The following is an 18,420-nucleotide window of genomic DNA, read 5'->3' on the forward strand; positions in this document are numbered from 1 at the left end:
TTATAGGAACTGAGAATTATTGAAACTGAAATAATGAAACTGAAAATGGTACAGTCTGAATAACTTGAAGAAAAGTATTATGCTTTTCATTCTTTCAGTTTTTTCCAATGTTAAAAAGTCTTACTCTCCATCATTTGTTTAAATGTAATTTATTTATAGCATCCTTTAACATTTGCAAGATCTTTAAATGTATAATGACTATATTTAATCTCTATAATATCTGAAAGAGAGTTCAATAATTTTATTCTCATATAACTGAAAAAATTAAATAATAAGGAAGTATTTAAAAGATATAAAAAGTCTATGGCTATGCACAAAATGAGCTATTTAACTCAACATTTAAAACTTATTAATTTTTTAATTTAAACAACAAATATGGTTAAACTGAAAGATTTTATGTACAAGAACAAAATTAACATTAAATGGATGTTCTTTGGAAAACTGTACTATCTTCCTCACAATGCTATTCAAGAGCTGAAAAGGATATTAACATCCCCAAATAACTTATAACATATCATATAACAACACATCAACTATCTAGGGATTTACCTAATTTTTCCCTGAATTTATTTATACAATTTTAATAGCTGTGGTAAGTTAAAACTGGCTAACTTAGATATACTAAACATTGCACAGCATGTCAGGAACCATGCTAGATTCTGTAATGTGCTCCAGAAATTCAATTTATTGTCCTCTGTGAAAAAAAAAAAAAAACAACTATTTTCATTTCCCTTAAATACTTTCATCTCAAGTTATATAAGTTTTGCTAACGGGTTCACAAGTCACCTCTCAATATTTCTGTTATTTTTAATATCTATAGTTTTATGGTAAAGTGAGGTTAGGCAAGGATAATTGTGCTCCATATTATGTTCCAGTAGGATTAACTAAAGAAACATTTGTCTCAATAAAAAAGCATTACTCTTAAGAAAGACATCTACTAGTTCTGAATGCCCTTACATTGGGATTTCGTGAACAAATCTATAGTCAATCATTCATATAATAATATCTTAAATAATTCACCTATTCTAAGTTGAAAAGAGTTTGGTCCTGGAAATAAGATGTTTTACTAAGTGTTTCACTAAGTGAGGAAATATTACCCATACTCTTTACTGCAAAATGATTTTCATTCTTTTACCAACTTTAGTCATCTACTAGAGTACTGGTTTTCAATCCTGGATGCTCATTACAACCACCTAGGGAATTTTTAAAAAAAAAATTCAGATGCTTAGCTGCAGTTCAGACTAATTAAAATCAGAATTTATATAGTACAAAAATCTCCAATTTTGTACTATATTTAAAATAGATGACCAACAAAGACCTACTGTAGAGAACAGAGAACTCTACTTAATATTCTATATTAACCTAAATGGGAAAAGAATGTGAAAAGGAATATATATATACATATATGTATATATATATAACTGAATCACTTTGCCACACACCTACAAATAACACAACATTGTTAATAAACTATACTGCAATATAAAACAAACTTTAAAAATCTCCAGTTGACTACAATGTGTAGTTAAGAGCCAATGATTTAGAGTTGCACTGTGTAATATGGTGACTATAAGCCACATGGTATTGTTTAATTTAAATTTATGAAAACTAAATAAAATTTAAAATTCTTCTCCTGAGTTATACTAGCCATATTTTTCAACAACCATATATGACTGGTAGCTACCACATTGAACAATCCAGAATTATAGAACATTTCTATCATTGCAGAAAAATCTGTTGCATAGTGTTAATAAAGACTTGATACTTAAAGAATGGACTATGTTTCATTGTTTCATCATTATTAGCCTCATATAAGAATTTGTTTAATAGAGCTATTAGTGGGCTTCCCAGATGTTGTGGTGATAAAAAATCCACCTGCCGATTCAAAAGACATGGGTTCAATCTCTGGGTTGGGAAGATGCCCTGGAGTAGGAAATGGCATGAAACTATATACTGTTTACTCAAATATTCATTAAAAATTATTCTTTGAGCACTTACTATTCCTGAGGCATTGTATTACTATGAGCTGAGTATATGCTTGGGAACAAAATAAAACGATTCAGGGTCCTTTGGAAATAGGATGAAAATTTAAAATAAATATACAGAGTGAGAGAGAGAGAAAACTATTTTAAGTGCTTTGAATGACCACCAGTAAGGTAAGGTCAGCAGGGAAGGACTCAAAGTAGAAACATTAATATCTAAAAAATAATAGAAAGGATGATTATGAAAATTGCTTACTCATAAGTAGGTTTCAGCTGTGACCATCCATATAGATTGTGAACATCATAATGCAAAACAGATGAGCCATCACTAAGAATCTGCTCTGTTTCCATACACATGGTTCTGAAATGTAATCCATCAGTTCTTTGTGTGAGTTCTGGGGAGAATCAATGAAAAAACATTAATATGTTATAAAGTCATCTATATTGAAGCATGTAACCTGTAGTAATAAGCTATTTTGGTAAAACATTAATCACCATTTGAAAGGTGTACTTTTTAACCAATTGTGCACTTTGTGCACTTTGTTTATGCTAATTTTAAATTAAAAACTGATCTGCAATTGTAAATGATTGCAAGTACAATTGTGACTGGAAAATATGTGTAAGATTTTACTCTATTTAGTAACAAAATTGTTAATAATTAACATGAATTCATAAAACCATGAAAAATGTACTTCTTAAAATCTACTACATTTTATGCATTTAGATGAGAAATACTGATTAAATAGATTTTTTTTTTTTTAAAAAGACTCCATTTGCTAACATAAAGCCCTGGGATAAAGAGCCAGGCAAATGCTATAACAGCACTATCTCTGGATCCAATTTTTTCTCAGTTTCAGATTAAAATTTTCAGAGCTTTACCATCACTTTACATGTTAACCATTTATGCAGTTTACTGCCTATGGAGGAGTATGTGGATGAATGCCAAAAGACTGTACTTTTCTCTCCTAGGTCAAGGACAACCAAGGAAGTGTTGTTAGCATTCTTTCAGTTTCTCCCTAGTAAAGAAAAACTTAAAAAAAAAAAAAACTTTATAAAAGATTTAAAGTTTTCTATTAAAACAATATTGAGGATTCTCAAATCTGGGAAGATTCATAAGAAAATCAAAGTAATCAAATTTAGAAATATATTCATATAGGTAAAGCACGTTTCTTGACTTTTTTTTTTTTTTCTCTCAAAGGAATTTTAGATGGTCTAGATGATATTGGTAAGCTGAGTATGTGGTCCAGTGTGCAAATGGGTAGTGGGAATTGGGAATGTGAATCCTATTCTCTAGATCATAAAGTATATAAACCTGATAAATAAAAGATAATAACATGATAACATCAAAGGTATAACAGCAATATTGTACCTGGGAAATAAGGTGGATAATTTAGCTCTGTATTTCTGCATTGATTAGTAGTTGTTCCATTTACAAAACTTGCTGGTTCATTCATGTCCTTAAAGAGAGAAAGAAAAGTAAACAAAAAACAAATTTATGGCATATCTTCTTAAAAAGAACTAATTCAGAAACTCAATAAATTAAAATAGCATATCCAAATAACACTTTTTAAAAAAGCAAAAATATAAGACAATCTCAACAGTATTAAAGAATTTAGTTTAGCTCAATATTTCTTAACATTTTATAGTTCATGTCTCCTTTTTTAATATAAAATGTCCTATTTTTCTCTGTAGATAAAACCTACATGTAAAAGTGAATTTTTTTTCTGTGTTTCTAAACATAAAACTAAATTATAATAGTGTATATTCCCCCATGTTTTTCCCTCCACTTCTGCCCTGGCACTTTGTATAATTTTTATTTTTGAACAATGGCTTGTGGTTTTTAAAACTGCAAGATATAGTTTACAAATACAGAAAACTTCAAAAAGTCTCTCTATTGAGTACACATTTTAGAATCTTAGTAGCCACATATAAGGGGACCATCATATAAATGTGTAAATTAGTTGCCAGTTAAAGGTGAGGAGGAAATGGCAACCCACTCCAGTATTCTTGCCTGGAGAATCCCACGGACAGAGGAGCATGGTGGGCTACAGTCCATGGGGCCGCAAAGAGTTGGACACAGCTGAAGCGACTAACACACACATTTAAAGGTGATTCCTTTAGCATAAAAAGGTTATTTTTTCTGGAACAAGATATAATTCTTGGGGATTATTTAATAAAATCCTTTATAGTGCACAACTTTATACATAAAATAAAACCATATTTACCATTAATTTTAAAAATACATACAATTTTACATCCTCAAATATTGTACATAATATCACCTCTATAAATTTCTTTAATTAAAAAAGTAAGTAAATTAACGCAGACATGCTGAAAAATCAACAGATAAGTTCACCTACAAAAATCTAGAGAAGCATTATGTAAAATCTCCTATATTAAATGTTTACTTGTGATATAGTAAATTCATCTTATGCTATCCCAAAATTTTATTACTAAAACTCTTATATCAATACTTTAAAGTTACACATAAAATTAGAATATTATTTAAAGGATGATTTTGCTACATATGTAAGAGACTATGACTTCTTAAACCAAAGACTGACAGTTGAGTGTGAGATTTATTCCTACACTGAAAGAAAATAAAAATAAATATTTATGAGCACTTATAAATCATTAAAGAGACTATTTTGGTTTCTTGGTAAAGTTGAAATTCAATTCTAATATTCAGGAAAAAGCAGCCAAATACTTAAATTTAATTGTTAAAACTGTGTTTTAGCAGTTCTTTGCATAAGAAAGTTCTACAGAAAAAATGAGTGAGATAATTTCATAAAGAATACTTTGCTAAGATTATTAGAATTTAGTACAATTTTTACATAATCAGTACACAATAAATAACATAAATATAAATTTCTCAAAGTTTACTTACAATCCACAAGCCATCAAACTTCATCTGGTTATTGTAAAAATCTATAATTTCCCTTGCCCACCACTCTGCTGTGGAATTCCTGAAGAAATCTGGAAAAGCTACATGAGCTCTGAAAGCCTGTAAAAACAAAAATTAGACCCACATGTAGAAAGTCGTAAGAGAAATCTTATATTTCAGTAAGACATTTATCTATCAGATTCACAAGTTGTGAACAAGTGATAGTAAAAGCAACTTAATCTCAACTCTAATGAATGAATCTCCATGATCTTCCTCCAACAATCAAGTCTATGTGTGTCCTTAAATCTAAACTGAGTTTCTCACAGACAGCATATATATAACTTACAAACTGTTAGCTAGACTAAGAAAAAAGAGAAAGTTAAATAAAATCAGATATGGAAGATGAGAATTACAACTGATGCCACAGAAATAGAAAAAAGATGGTAAGAGGCCATGATAAACAATTATACAACAGACTGGATAACCTAGAAGAAATGGACACATTCCTAGTTTCACACAAACTAACAATATCAGATGAGTAGAGATAGAAGCATCCTCAACCAAACTATCAGCAAATAACATTCAACAGCACATCAAAGGGATCATACACCATGAATAAGTGGGATTTTTCCCTGTGAGCCAAGGATTATATAACACACAAAAATCAATTACTGTGATACAGCACATCAACAGAATAAATGATAAAAATCACATGGCCATATCAATAACAGTGCTTCCCTAGCGGCTTAGTGGGTAAAGTATCCACCTGCAATGCAGGAGACACAGGAGATGAGGGTTTGATCCCTGGGTCAGGAAGATCTGTGGAAGGAATTGGCAACCCACTCCAGTATTCTTGCCTGAAAAATCCCAAGGACAGAGGAGCATAGTGGGCTACAGTCCAAAGGGTCCCAGAATCAGACACGACTGAATGACTAAGCATAAGCATATCAATAAACAATGCAGAAAATGTATTTGATAAAATTCAACAATTTCATGATTAAAAAAAATTCTCAAAAAACTAGGAAAGAAATTACCTTAATATGATGAAGACTATATATTAAATGCCCATAGCTAATATCATACTCTTTAGGAAAACATTTTCAGTTTTTTAGTTCAAATAAGAAACAAGGTGCAGAAGCGCGGCGGCTGGCAATATTGCATAGGAACCTGGAAAGCTAGGTCCATGAATCAAGGCAAATTGGAAGCAGTCAAACAGGAGATGACAAGAGTAAGCATCAACATTCTAGGAATCAGCAAATTAAGATGGACTGGAATGGGTGAATTAAATTCAGATGACCATAATATCTACTACTGTGGGCAGGAATCACTTAGAAGAAATGGAGTAGCCATCATGGTCAACAGAAGAGTCCAAAATGCAGTACTTGGATGAAATCTCAAAAATAAGAAAATGATCTCTTTTTATTTCCAAGGCAAACCATTCAATATCACAGTAATCCAAGTCTATGCCCAGACCAGTAATGCTGAAGAAGCTGAAATTGAACATTTCTATGAAGACGTACAAGACCTTTTAGTATTAACACCCCAAAATGATATCCTTTTCATTATAGGGGACTGGAATGCAAAAGTAGGAAGTCAGGAAACACCTGGAGCAACAGGCAAATTTGGCCTTGGAGTACAGAATGAAGCAGGGCAAAGGCTAGTAGAGTTCTGCCAAGAGAACACACTGGTCATAGCAAACACCCTCTTCCAACAACATAAGAGAAAACTATACACATGAACATCACCAGATGTTCGAACCAAAATCAGATTGATTATATTCTTTGCAGGAAAAGATGAGAAGCTCTATACAGTCAGCAAAAACAAGACTGGGAGCTAACTGTGGCTCAGACCATGAACTCTATATTGCCAAATTCAGACTGAAATTGAAGAAAGTGGAGAAAACCACTAGACCACTCAGGTCTGACCTAAATCAAATCCCTTATGACTATACAGTGGAAGTGAGAAATAGATTTAAGGGACTAGATCTGACAGACAGAGTGTCTGATGAACTATGGATGGAAGTTCATGACATTGTACAGGAAACAGGACTCAAGACCATCCCCAAGAAAAAGAAATTCAAAAAAGCAAAATGGCTGTCTGGGAAGGCTTTACAAATAGCTGTGAAAAGAAGGGAAGTGAAAAGCAAAGGAGAAAAGGAAAGATATACCCACTTGAATGCAGAGTTCCTAAGAATAGCAAAGAGAGATAAGAAAGTCTTCCTCAGTGATCAGTGCAAAGAAATAGAGGAAAACAATAGAAGAGGAAAGACTAGAGATCTCTTCAAGAAAATTAGAGATACCAAGGGAACATTTCATGCAAAGATGGGCTCAATAAAGGACAGAAATGGTATGGACCTAACAGAAGCAGAAGATATTAAGAAGAGGTGGCAAGAATACACAGAAGAACTGTACAAAAAAGATCTTCATGACCCAGATAATCGTGATGGTGTGATCACTCACCTAGAGCCAGACATCCTGGAATGTGAAGGCAAGTGGGCCTTAGGAAGCATCACTACAAACAAAGCTAGTGGAGGTGATGGAATTCCAGTTGAGCTATTTCAAATCCTAAAAGATGATGCTGTGAAAGTGCTACACTCATATGCCAGCAAATTTGGAAAACTCAGCAGTGGCCACAGGACTGGAAACAGTCAGTTTTCACTCCAATCCCAAAGAAAGGCAATCCCAAAGAATGCCCAAACTACTGCACAATTGCACTCATCTCACACGCTAGTAAAGTAATGCTCAAAATTCTCCAAGCCAGGCTTTAGCAATACATGAACCATGAATTTACAGATGTTCAAGCTGGTTTTTGAAAAGGCAGAGGAACCAGAGATTAAATTGTCAACATCTGCTGGATCATCAAAAAAGTAAGAGAGTTCCAGAAAAACATCTATTTCTGCTTTATTGACAATGCCAAAGCCTTTGACTGCATGGATCACAATAAACTGTGGAAATTTCTGAAAGAGATAGGAATACCAGACCACCCAACCTGCCATTTGAGAAACCTGTATGCAGGTCAGGAAGCAACAGTTAGAACTGGACATGGGACAACAGACTGGTTCCAAATAGGAAAAGGAGTACGTTAAGGCTCTATATTGTCACCCTATTTCTTTAACTTCTATGCAGAGTACATCATGAGAAACGCTGGGTTGGAGGAAGCACAAGCTGGAATCAAGATTGCCAGGAGAAAATCAATAACCTCAGATATGCAGATGACATCACCCTTATGGCAGAAAGTGAAGAGGAACTAAAGAGCCTCTTGATGAAAGTGAAAGAGGAGAGTGGAAAAGTTGGCTTAAAATTCAACATTCAGAAAACTAAAATCATGGCATCTGGTCCCATCACCTCACGGCAAATAGATGGGGAAACAGTGGAAACAGTGGCAGACTTTATTTTTCTGGGCTCCGAAATCACTATAGATCGTGATTACAGCCATGAAATTAAATTATGCTTACTCCTTGGAAGGAAAGTTATGACCAAGCTAGACAGCATATTAAAAAGCAGAGACATCACTTTGTCCACAAAGGTATGTCTAGTTAAGGCTATGTTTTTTCTAGTGATCATGTATGGATATGAGAGTTGGACTATAAAGAAAGGTGAGTGCCGAAGAATCGATGCTTTTGAACTGTGGTGTTGGAAAAGATTCTTGAGAGTCCCTTGGACTGCAAGGATATCCAGCCAGTCCATCCCAAAGGAGATCAGTCCTGGGTGTTCATTGGAAGGACTGATGTTGAAGCTGAAACTCCAATACTTTGGCCACCAGATGCGAAGAGCTGACTCATTTGAAACGACCCTGATGCTGGCAAAGATTGAGGGCAGGAGGAGAAGGGGGTGACAGAGAATGAAATGGTTGGATGGCATCACCTACTCGATGGACATGGGTTTGGGGAGACTCCGGGAGTTGGTGATGGACAGGGAGGCTGGCATGCTGTGGTTCATGGGGTCCCAAAGTGTCGGACATGACTCAGTGACTGAACTGAACTGAACTGAAGAAACGAGGTAAGGCTGCTCACTCACAACTTCTATTTAACATAGTCCTAGTCAGAATAACTAGGCATAAATAAGGGGGAAAGAAGCATCCTAATCAGAAAAGAAGAACTGAAAGTGTCTCTGTTTGTAGATGATGTAATTTTATACTTAGAAATCCTAAAGAACACACACATACAACTATTAGAATTAATAAATAGGTTCAATAAAGTTGGAAGATTACAAAATCGACATGCAAAAATCAGCTACACTTCTGTACACTAACAATAAACTATTTGAAAGGAAAATTAGGAAAGTAATCCCATATATAATAGCAATAAGCAATAATAAAGTACTTAGAAATAAACTTGACTAAAGAAATAAATGATTTGAATATCAAAAACTACAATACATTACTGAAAGATATCTAAGAAGAAATAGACAAATAGAAAGATAACCAATGTTCATGGACTGAAATAATATTGCTAAGAGATCCACAGTACTGAAAGTAATCCATAGATTCAATGTAACCCCCATCAAAATCCCAATGACATATTTAACAGAAACAGAAAAAGCAATCTTCCAACTTATTTGGAAACACAAAAGTCCTTGAATAGTTCCTTAATCATCATAATCTTGAGTAAGTAGAACAAAGCTGAAGGCATCAGGTTTCTTGACTTCAAGATATATTCCAAAGTTACAGTAGTGAAAAGCAAGGTCTTAGCATAAAAATAAACATACAGGCCAGTGGCACAGAATAAAGAGCCCAGAAATCAATCCACACATGTATAGTCAACTGATCTTTGACAAGAGTGCAAGAATATGCAATGAGGAAAGTATAGTCTCTTTAGCAATTGGTGCTGGAAAAACTGGATATTCACATACAGAACAGTGAAATCACTAATTATTAAATCTAAGTGCTGAATTTCTTTTAGTTCTACAATTAATCAATATGAAACTTACCTTAACAGCTTCATCCTCAGTTAGACTTTCATCTATTGTCACATTAGGCAAATCTGGCCAAACCTATAAAAAAAGAAGAAATGAGAAACCAGTTCAAAATAAACTCAGTGTGGTATGACTTTTGTAAATAAAGTATAATAAAGTTTTATAAGCAAATAATAAAAAATAGTTCCTTCAAAAAAAAAAAAATAGTTCCTTCATATATTTGCTTAGTTTGTGTTTTGGCATGTGTATCATTTGCAAACTATTTCCATTTTCCAGATTAATCTTCTCTTTAATATGGCAAATAAAAAAAATCCAACCTTGGTGTTGGTAGTAATTTTGAAAACAATGCATGTAACCAAATGGTCTAATCAACAATTAATTTGAAATACATACACCAAATCTAATTTAATGTGATATATTAAAATTGTTTCTACACTTACTCCAGGATAACAATTGAAAAACAAAAAAATATATATTTTTATATGAAAGGAATTGAATATTTGAGTTGGATGAAGCCATACTGAGGCATATAATCCTCTTGGTTTCCACAGTGGTACTGAAATCCTTCTCTCTACCATATTCCTACTCCAGTCCCTGCCTCTTAGCCTACCAATGTTTCTTCTACTCCACTCACAAACATAAAACAGGGCTCAATCATGCCAAAAGCTCTGGGATTTAAATCTATGTTGTAGAAAGTAGAATCTGCAGAAGGGTAATTACATATAAGAGATTAGTTGCTGATAGAGAATAGTGCTTAAAAGGTAGAAAAATGAGAAAATGTAGAAAAATGTAGAATTAGAAGAAAGTAGGAGGGAAACAATCCCTTTTAATAATCAATATTCTATACTTGCATGTTTCTTAAAACATTGCGATTTTTCAGCTTTTACCACAGAATTTTTTCTATTTTCCTTTAATTTTTTATTTTGAAATACTTTCAGACTTATAGAAAAGTCACAAACAATATCCTACTGTTTTTCTATACCCTTCACCACGCTTCTCCTAATAGTAACATATTTATAACAATGGTACAATTATCAAAATCAAAAAGTTAACATTAATAGAATATTACTAACTAATCTATAGGCCATGTTCGAATTTCACTTTTATCACTAATGTTAATATTTTTGGTCTAAGATCCAAATAGACTTGCACATTGCATTTAATTACATCTCCCACTATGGAAATTGCTTTCATTCTAATTGTGACTAGTGGATTTTTTTCTTTACTCTTTAAAAAAAATGTATTCTATATTGGAGTATAGTTGATTAACAATATTGTGTTAGTTTCAGATATACAGTAGTTATGTCATACATATACATGTATCTATTGTTTCTGAAATTCTTTTCCCATTTAGGTTTTTATAGAGTATTGAGCACTTTTACTCTTTATGTATAAGCCAAAGGAGGATATTTTCTACAATGTATTAATATACTCACATCTGAATATTATTGTCTAAATGAAATACAATGAATTATTTTCCCTGTTCAAGTAAGGAATATAAGTATAGCTTTTACAATCATATAAGATGTTTTAAAGAGAATTACAAATATTAAATGACTTTTGTAGTATAGAATAATGAATAACCATCTTATTGTTGGTGATTTTATAATAAAACACAAAGGTACCAAGAAATATAATAAAAAACAATTAAAAATAAAACAAATAGTATTTGGACATATGATGTATGAATTCTTTCTGTTTCTAATAGTTTGGACTGAACTCATGGAGTATCTATTTTTTATTTATTAGCTATTAAATCATTATATCTTTTCTTCTGAATATGCCTTAACAGTTGCTTAATTAAGTAGAAAGTTTCAATGAAATAGCACTTTTACACTTATTTTATTTCAAGCTATCAATTCAATACCTTTGCCCAACAAATATCATTTGTGTTAGGCCATTTGACAAAGACATCTTTCTCCTGTCCTCTTTCAAAGGCAGGGTAAGGCTTTGTTTCATTTCCTGAAATTGCTGGATCCTAAAATGAAAATGAAATACAAAACATGTGTCTATGATATAGAAGTATAGCCATCTGGGTAGCTATTATGAAATATTACAATTTTCCATTATTAAATTATCATTATATTGTATTATCACATAGACTGACAGATGAACTGATGGTATAAATTTTTGTGTTCTAGCTTGACTGTCTTTTACATTTTCTAGAAGGAAAATTTAAGAACTTTTGAAAATGTGTTAGCTATGATTACAAGCAAGATTACTAGTGTTTTTGTTCTGCTTTTATTTCCCCAGTGGGATTTCTGACTGCCTAGCTTGCTTTTTGTAATATATTGATGAAATATTCTCCCCATTGAATCACTAACTTGAAGGCAAATTTTTAAACATGACAAGCGTAAGAAGCAGTCCCAGAGAATGATATGAGATACTTACAGGAATAGAAAAATCCATCATCACTTTGTGATAGTGTCTATAAACTGAGGTCAGTTTGTAGCTTGGGTGATTATTAAGAAACAGCTTGTCTTTGACTCCCAGCTTTATCTAGTCTTAGGTCTCTAAGGATTAACCTAGCCTTGTGGCTGCCCATGTAAATGAAGTGTTAAAGGAAGAAAGTTTTAGATTTGGGAGTAGAATTCAAGCTTACATACTTCATATTTTGAAACGCCTTTCATTCAGAATAAAAATCTGAACAAAACTAAGATAGTAAGGCTCAGATAGAAGATAAAATATAGATACTGACCAGGATAATAATGTATCTCATTCCCTCACTTCTTATTTTGTCAACAAACTGAGGAAGGTCACGGAATTCATCATCAATTGTAAAGTCTAGTTGCCTTTCCATGTAATCAATGTCTGTGTACTGAACATCCTGAAAGATATGAGAGTTGTAGTGGGGTAAGAATCAGCAGAGTGAGTTTGTCACATTCTATCATGTTTATAAAAGTAAGAGATTTGAATAATGCAATATTCAAGAAATAAAAATAGCATGTATAGATGCAAAATATTCTAAGAACAAGTTCATATAAATGCTATGTTTTGTTAAAAGTTCATTAAATAGTATCTCTGATTTCAAAGTAAAAATCCTTTCAAATCAGTATCTTTTGTTTTATAATTCCCAAAAGAAATAAGACTCAAGAGTAAAGGACTTATGAGGTCATGAAATTATACTGAATGATAACTAGGAATTTTGTACAGTATACAGAAATAAGTATTGCTCTATTTCTGGAAACAAAAAGCAAATATGGGATAATTTCAATTAATTCTAAAATTATAAAAGGAGAAAAATAACTAGTAAATTCACCAATTATTTTAAATTATTCTTTTATCATCCACCAAAGTCATTTTCAAAATAATAGCCCAAGCTTAAATAAGCAAAATGTTGTTTACCAGTAGATATTTACAAATATATTTACATGAATAAATGCTTTCATTATATTCTTACATCTTTAATTTAGGCCTAAATTACTTTAAAAAATTATTTTTTGTTAAAGACAATTTCTTTTTCTAGATATTACAAAAAATATCAATAACATAGAACTAATAATGAAAAAATCTTCTTTAAAAATTTTTTTCACTTTCATATTGCTACATAATTAACCTATACAATTAATTTCCCTATAATAATGTATTCAGGAACCATATGTTGGATTCTCCTGTATGTCCTGAGGTCTTATAAATGAGACCTTACTTATTCTTCTTAGAGTGAGTTCTTATATATGAAGCATTCTAGATTTCAATTTTTGAATATTACCAGGCGGATACCTGAGATTCCTTAATCTTGCTAAAAAATAAAAATCACAGTAACTGATTACTTCTGGATACTTAAAAATATTTAGTTTCCCACACATTGAGGGAAGAGGATATTCTGCAAGCCCACTGATTCTGTATGACAACTGTCATCAATTCCACAGCAAAAGTCGTCGTTTCACCTCAAATTGTTTTAATGTAATTTGTCATATCAGTTGATGAAATACATTCCCTGGATTCTTACTCTCATTTAAAAGAAGACAATAAATGTGTTTGACTACCTATGAGACACAGAGTTTCTCAGAGAAAAGCAAGTGCGTGGTGACTTGTCTAGCACAACTCACAGTCATTAGACTGATAAGAAAGACGGAAAAATAATGGTATTAGCCGTTTCTTTATCCCTCTGCTGAAGACAATCTGTATAATCTGATATCCAACTCATTCTGTGCTACTAACAAACCAAGCATTGCTTTTTGTCAAATGTTTAAATAATTTTAAAATGTGTGTTTAATTATTTCTTTCTGCTTTTACAGACGACATATTTAACACTGTTTTAAAAATTGAAATACATACATAAGGGATCTGAGCAGCCACCATGTCATTATATACTTCTTCAACTTGTGAAGTATTTCTGTGCCCATAACGACATAACTGGAATCCCAAAGCCCAGTAAGGTGGCATGACTGGTTGGCCGATTACCTTTGGGAAAAAAAAATTCCTTGTGAACTAAGATAAATACTTTATACTATAAAGAAAACTTTATCTCTTTTTAAAATGTACAATCATACTTCATGGTATTGCTTTGTTGCGACTTCTGGAGATGGGCCCAAAAACATATAAAAGTCCAAGATTCCTCCAATTATGCGATATGTCAGAGCGGGCATTGGCTGAAATGTAACATCTGGAAATCCAAAATATGATTACATTTTATCTATATATAAGTTATTCTTTTGAGTCACATAAAATATGATTTTTTTTAATTTAAAATTTTTTTAAATTGTTTTAAAAATTGTTTTACCCATTGCATTGCTGTTAAGTAAGAGAACTCCATGAGCATTGTTCTCATCCTCCAGAGCCATATAATAGGGATGAAATCCATAGGAATTAAGTTTGTACTAAAATTGAAAAAAAACATAATGTATATTTAAATAATAATAGCATGTGAATTTTTGTCAATGTAATATTCAAATTCACTATAAGATTAAGCCTAGGAATTTAAATATTCCTTCATTGCACACCCAAACTATGACCGAATTAAAACAAACCCTTTTTTTTTTAATTTATTTATTATTCAAACCATTAGTGCATTAAAGTATGGGAATGAATATACAATTGTGTAACACTTACAAATACTGCCAAATTAACTTATGTAAAGAAACCACTGGCTTTAGAATAGTTGGGTTTCTTTCCACAGATTATGTATCTTAATTTATTTATGAATTGGTACTTCTTTTTCAATAATAGAATGTTTTATTAATGATTAAAGTTATCAAAGTACTCAATCTCCTTAAGTACTTAATGGGATATCTAAGTTTCTGTAATATTTTATGGTAATATTTTCAATTAATATATTTCTCATCTACTGAGCATTTAATTTCATTTTCAGCATCATCTTTTAATTTTTCAGAATGGAAAATCTATATGCAGGATTCAATGTCAAGATTACAAAACTTTTTATAAGTTGATGATCTTTAATCAAATTAATGTCATTGACCCACAATGAATCCTAGTAACTGAGTATCATGTGACAGAAAATTTATATATTTAGAATCAAGGTTATATGAACCTAATAATGCCAATACTTAATGTTGAAGGGTTTTTGTTTTTATTTTTTGATTCCCCAGCCAAGGATCAAGCTTGTGCCGCCTGCAGGGGGAGCATGGAGTTTTAACTACTGCATCAGGAGGGAAGTCCCTGAAGGGTTTTAAAGAGGTAAACTTTGGTAAAACATACTCTTTCAAGCTGGAATAAATGAAAAACAGCACTCATAAGTTTGAACTATTGTGATACAAATAAAAATTGTATGAGTACCTTACAATAAAAAGTGGTTATGATAGTATACACATTTATAATCTCATGCCGAATACATCCTTTAAGTACACATAACATATGAAAAAGATAAATGAACTAGTATTTTTATTAAAATGTACTTTTCTATGATATATTTCGAGTAATTATAATTAATATTAATTGCAAGCAATATATTAAATATTCATGAAATATACACCATTAATAAGACAAAACTTTGGGGAAAGTGTCATGAGCATATAAAAATATTTCCTAAACTTGTAACTAACAGTGTAACCTCATAAAAATGCACAACTACAGCTTAGGGTAACAAAGGAAAAAGTGAGAATCCAATCTTTATGTAAGGAGTAAAAAAGAAAATTTCAAGGAGAACCTTAGCCACTTATTTTCTAAAAGCTGAAAGTAAACATGGATTTGGCAGGGAATATTGAATCTGAATGTTCTTTCTATGCAGTTGAGAGAGTAAGCAATTGGGTCACGACCTCACTTCTCACTGTAGTCAATGATATTATCTGATCAGTCGTTTACTTTCACCTGCACTTTATTGTGACTTTTTGTTTGTTTTTCAGAAAAACACTTCAGCAACTGTCATGATTTCTAGTCCCTTTCGTTGTTTCAATATTGAAATACAGGCCAACAAAGAGATGGCTGTGTCTTAGCTGCCACTTATGGTAGTCAAGTCCTGGTACTTACACCAGGGGGTTGGTCTCTTGTGAACATTCCCCAAGTATGCCAGTTCAGGTCACGCCTAAATGTTGTGTGTTCCATTTCCCCAAAACCATACACATATTCTGAAGGCAGGCGTGTAGATATTTGAATGAACTGGTTGTTAAAAGCAAAACCAGGAAGGCGAGAATCCCAACTGAAAACAAAAGAAAACAATTTTATTCCTGTATATGCATACAAATTGCATACAAATAGTATCACAAATAATAATGGTAATTCTTTCTTAGGTGATGTGAAAATCAGTAGTATTTTTCTCTATATAGGGCTTATTATACCCAGATATAAATGGAAATAGATAATTATTCCAATACATTTTTGGCTAACAAATATCAAAATATGTTTCACAAATTCATAATCATGTAATGGCTATTTGTGTGTCTTTAGATATATGTCACTTTTTTAAATAAAATCAATATAAATCTATAACTAATATATGACTAGAAGTAATATATGCCCTAAGAATTAAAAGTCCTTCATTTTCCTGTTCCCTTGAGAGAATAAGCAAACTTTTACTACATATAGAATAAAAAGAAATCAATATCAAAATAAATAACACATAATGTATATTTTAATTTCAAACCCTATTACTATACCCAATCATTTTCTTTATCTTTTAATTTATATTTGTAAAAACATGTGTTTACAAAGAAATCCAGAAGAAATGTGTTACACAGAATGTCATTTGCAATAAGAAGATAAAAGAAGAGAAAAATAAATTTGGTAGGGAAGAAAACATATTATTACAAAGAATTTGGAACATATTCATATTTTTATATTAATGATTTTGGAAAAGTATTTGCTAAAGAATAATGCTTCCTGAATAACAATAAATAATGTCTCTGTACCAGGGATTTTCCACAAAATCATTTAGCTTTTTAAACTTTGGAACAAAACTCTTCAACATTTTGAAACAATATAAACATGTTTTTCTTTATTATTTGTACCCCTACTGACAATACCTGAAAACATCCTGATAACATCACGTAAAGGATAGCAGGGCAAGCTTAAATTACATATAAGTATTTTGTAATAGAAAATACATAGGAGTGTACTTTGTAAAACTTTCCACTAAAATAAAGGAAATATTTTAAAAATTAAATTTATTCATTGAACATAAAAATCATATCTGTATGTATATATTTAAACTTCCTTTCATCAATTCCTGACAGAGATAGTATTAACTTGATCAAAATTCAGAACAAAAAAACTCCAATTTCAATCATTCCAATAAAATATTGACATATTTCTAAACACATTTATAGATACTTATTTTGACAACACTCATCAAGATTTTCAACATGAATCTTTGTTTTTGCTCTCAGCTTGAATAGAAAAATGGGTCTGATATTTAATAACAAAATTCATCACATCCAAAGTGTCAATAAAATCTTAGACCAGTTGTTAACAGATTGCTAACTTTAGTTTTTGAATGTTAAAATAAGCCGATTATTTAATACCTTTAAAACCACTTTTGATGTGATGACACAGTAGCACAGTGAAGGCTGTGAAAATAATCATCCAACTTTGCCTCCTAAGCTAAAATGAAAATATCCTTCATATCCAGTAATTCAATCACTTACATAACTCTTCCTGTGCTTCTTCTTCGAATCTGAATGCCGAAAGGATTTTCCTTGATTTCAACATCATAAAGTCTAGTTTCATAAGTACTTGTTGGTGTAGCTGGAATGTTTAATGGTACTGGAACTTCATATCTCTTATTTTGGGCATCATAAATCTATTATAGACAAATAGTGAAAAGAGATATGTTTCATTCTTAATGGTGACATATTAGGCACTGTGCTGTTCTTAGTCCCTCAACCATGTCTGATTCTTTGCAACCCCATGGACTGCAGCCTGCCAGGCTCCTCTGTCCATGGGGATTCTCCAGGCAAGAATACTGGAGTGGGTTGCCATGATCTTTCCAACCCAAGAACACAGGTCTCCCACGTTGTAGGCAGATTGTTTACCAGCTGAACCACCAGGGAAGCCCAAGAATACTGGAGTGGGTAGCCTATCCTGTCTCCAGGGGAACTTCATGACCCAGGAGTCAAACTGTTGTCTCCTGCATTGCAGGCTGGATTCTTTACCAGCTGAACTATCAGGGAAGCCCAACATATTTAGGTACATATCATTAAATAATTTAAATAATGCCTCAAACAAGAACATTTAAATTCTTATTTAC

The 18,420-nt window shown here is 31.9% G+C and overlaps 1 protein-coding gene across 3 annotated transcripts in view; it reads right to left on the minus strand.

Annotated features, from left to right (window-relative positions):
• Positions 1-18,420, minus strand: part of SI (sucrase-isomaltase) — a 111,205-nt gene that overhangs the window by 26,367 nt on the left and 66,418 nt on the right. For all 3 annotated transcript variants that reach the window (XR_006335416.1, XM_043875396.1, XM_043875397.1), the window contains 11 exons: positions 17,819-17,973; positions 16,206-16,374; positions 14,503-14,599; positions 14,273-14,385; positions 14,058-14,183; positions 12,478-12,606; positions 11,647-11,757; positions 9,795-9,857; positions 4,870-4,986; positions 3,352-3,439; positions 2,239-2,377 (listed from right to left, as the gene is read on the minus strand). Coding sequence is in view for 2 of the 3 variants with exons in the window: in XM_043875396.1 (XP_043731331.1) it covers positions 2,239-2,377; positions 3,352-3,439; positions 4,870-4,986; positions 9,795-9,857; positions 11,647-11,757; positions 12,478-12,606; positions 14,058-14,183; positions 14,273-14,385; positions 14,503-14,599; positions 16,206-16,374; positions 17,819-17,973 (1,307 nt within the window). In the remaining variant the exon portion in view is untranslated. The remainder of the gene's footprint in view (positions 1-2,238; positions 2,378-3,351; positions 3,440-4,869; positions 4,987-9,794; positions 9,858-11,646; positions 11,758-12,477; positions 12,607-14,057; positions 14,184-14,272; positions 14,386-14,502; positions 14,600-16,205; positions 16,375-17,818; positions 17,974-18,420) is intronic.

This window comes from Cervus elaphus, chromosome 19, assembly GCF_910594005.1.
Source record: "Cervus elaphus chromosome 19, mCerEla1.1, whole genome shotgun sequence".
NCBI lineage: Eukaryota > Metazoa > Chordata > Mammalia > Artiodactyla > Cervidae > Cervus > Cervus elaphus.